General features: G+C 48.4%; 1 protein-coding gene across 1 annotated transcript; it reads left to right on the top strand.

Moving 5' to 3' along the window:
- The first annotated feature begins 205 nt into the window (after nt 1-205).
- Nucleotides 206-2627, top strand: LOC148064531 (NLR family CARD domain-containing protein 3-like). The gene is made up of 2 exons (XM_087809661.1): nt 206-699; nt 829-2627. The coding sequence occupies exons 1-2, from the start codon at nt 462-464 to the stop codon at nt 2625-2627; spliced, it is 2037 nt and encodes a 678-aa protein (XP_087665787.1). The 5' UTR covers nt 206-461.

The raw sequence follows: 2627 nt of genomic DNA, 5'->3' as shown, positions 1-2627 counted from the left end.
CTGCAGACAGTCGTGAAAGAAAGTCAACATCCAAGAGAAGAAGCAACAAACTGAAGCCATGAAGTCTTGCTCAGATCATTGGTGACGTTGTAGAAGTAGAACTTATCGACTACCTGATGTTCTTCACAGAGAGGATCAGCAGGTCTCAGATGTTCTCCAGTGTGTCCAGCAGCATCAGACAGATGTGGAGTCCACGATTCAGGTACGTTCTTCAGCTTCACCTGCGAACTACAGCAGCTGCTTCTGCTGCTTCATGAAGCTCTGAGTACTGGACACCTGCATCTGTCAGCTTCACACTTGAGCTGTTCCTACATGAACCAGAAGGTCTGGTGTGGCTGAGACTCTTGTTTGGTTCTGGAGAGAAGATGAGATTTAAATTGAATTTTTCCTTCTATGACGTCAATAAGAGACGTAATATCACGTCCTGCTCGTGAAGAAAGTTCAGACCTGCCTCTAGTCACATGTGTCTGTTTCAGCTGCTGGAGGAGAAGGTCATGACCCTGGTGAAGGAGGAACTGGAGAGAGTGAAGAAGTTTCTCAGACCAGGTGAGCAGAAACACCTGGATGATGATGAGGAAGAGGAGGAGTCGAAGTGTGAAGAGGAGCAGATGAGGAGCAGCAGAGAAGCTTTCCTGAAGATCATCCTGAACCTCCTGAGGAGCATGAAGCAGGAGGAGCTTGCTGGTCGCCTGTGGGGAAGTAAGAGGATTTGAACCTTCAACCTGCTGAATATGACGTCTTGAAGTAAATTTGTGATGGAAGTTCCTGCAGCTGATGAGAAGATTAATCTTCTAGAATCTTGAGCTTCATGTGACTTCTCTTCTTCAGGAAGTCATGCTGGAAAGCGTCAAAGACGACTGAAGAGGAGCCTGAAGAAGAAGTTCCACAGTGTGTCTGAGGGGGTCGCTAAAGCAGGAAACTCTGCTCCTCTGAATCAGATCTACACGGAGCTCTACATCACTGAGGGGGGCACAGACCAGGTTAACCAGGAGCACGAGGTCCGACAGATCGAAGCAGCCACCAGGAACCAGACCAGACCAGAAACTACCATCAGAACAGAAGACCTCTTTAAAGCCTCACCTGAGAGAGACCCACCAATCAGGAGCCTGCTGACGAAGGGCGTGGCTGGCATTGGGAAGACCCTCCTGACACAGAAGGTCACTCTGGACTGGGCTGAAGACAAAGCCCACCAGAACTTCCACCTCATGTTTCCTTTCACCTTCAGAGAGCTAAACCTGCTGAAAGAGAAGAAGTTGAGTTTGATGGAACTTGTTCATCTTTTCTTTCCTGAAACCAAAGATCTCATCAGTTTTGAAGGACTCCAGGTCCTGTTCATCTTTGATGGTCTGGACGAGTGTCGACTCCCTCTGGACTTCCTCAACAGTCGGGTCCTGACAGCAGCTACAGAGTCCACCTCAGTAGACGTCCTCTTGACAAACCTCATCAGAGGGAATCTTCTTCCCTCAGCTCGTCTCTGGATCACCACACGACCTGCAGCAGCCAATCAGATCCCTCCTGAGTGTGTGGACATGGTGACAGAGGTCAGAGGGTTCACTGACCTCCAGAAGGAGGAGTACTTCAGAAAGAGGTCCAGTGATGAGGAGCAGACCAGCACCATCATCTCTCACATCAAGACCTCACGAAGCCTCCACATCATGTGTCACATCCCGATCTTCTGCTGGATCATTGCCACAGTTCTGGAGGACATGTTGAAGAGAGGAGAGACAGGACAGCTGCCCAACACCCTGACTGAGATGTTCATCCACTTCCTGGTGGTTCTGTCCAAAGTCAAGAAGATGAAGTACCATGAAGCAGCTGGGACAGACACAGTTTGGGATCCTGAGAGCAGGGAGATGATGGAGTCTCTGGGAAAACTGGCTTTTGAGCATCTGAAGAAAGGAAACTTGGTCTTCTATGAATCAGACCTGACAGAGTGTGACATCAACATCACAGCTGCTTCACTTCACTCAGGAGTCTTCACTCAGATGTTCAGAGAGGAGAGAGGACTCTACCAGGACCAGATGTTCTGCTTCATCCACCTGAGTCTTCAGGAGTTTCTGGCTGCTCTTCATGTTCACCAGAACTTCATCAAGTCTGGAGTCAACTTGCTTGATTCACAACAACCATCCAGACTGTCAAGAATGTTTAGAAACAAACTTCCAATCAAAAGTTTCTACCAGAGAACCATCAATGAAGCTGTAGAAAGTCCAAATGGACATCTGGACTTGTTCCTGCGCTTCCTTCTGGGTCTTTCTCTGCAGACCAGCCAGAGTCTCCTGACAGGTTTACTGAAACAAACAGGAAGAAGCTCTTGGACCAATCAGGACACAGCAAAGCTCATCAAGAAGAAGATCAGTGAGAATGTGTCTCCAGAGAGAATCATCAACCTGTTCCACTGTCTGAATGAAGTGAAGGACACTTCTCTGGTGGAGGAGGTCCAACAGCAGCTGAGATCAGGACGTCTCTCCACAGATAAACTGTCTCCTGCTCAATGGTCCAGCCTGGCCTTCATCTTACTGTCCTCAGAGGAACATCTGAAAGTGTTTGACCTGAAGAAATACTCTACCTCAGAGGAGGTTCTTGAGAGGCTTCTGCCGGTGGTTCAAGCTTCAAATGAAGTTCTGTAA

The sequence above is a fragment of the Callionymus lyra genome, chromosome 15, assembly GCF_982586985.1.
Source record: "Callionymus lyra chromosome 15, fCalLyr1.hap1.1, whole genome shotgun sequence".
Lineage (NCBI taxonomy): Eukaryota > Metazoa > Chordata > Actinopteri > Syngnathiformes > Callionymidae > Callionymus > Callionymus lyra.
This window is presented reverse-complemented; position numbering and strand designations above follow the sequence as displayed.

Excerpts from the sequence above, each read along its gene's own strand:
- LOC148064531 (XM_087809661.1), top strand. The coding sequence starts at position 462 with ATGTGTCTGTTTCAGCTGCTGGAGGAGAAGGTCATGACCCTGGTGAAG. Across the intron at positions 700-828 it reads TGCTGGTCGCCTGTGGGGAA|GAAGTCATGCTGGAAAGCGT; the intron begins GTAAGAGGATTT and ends TCTCTTCTTCAG.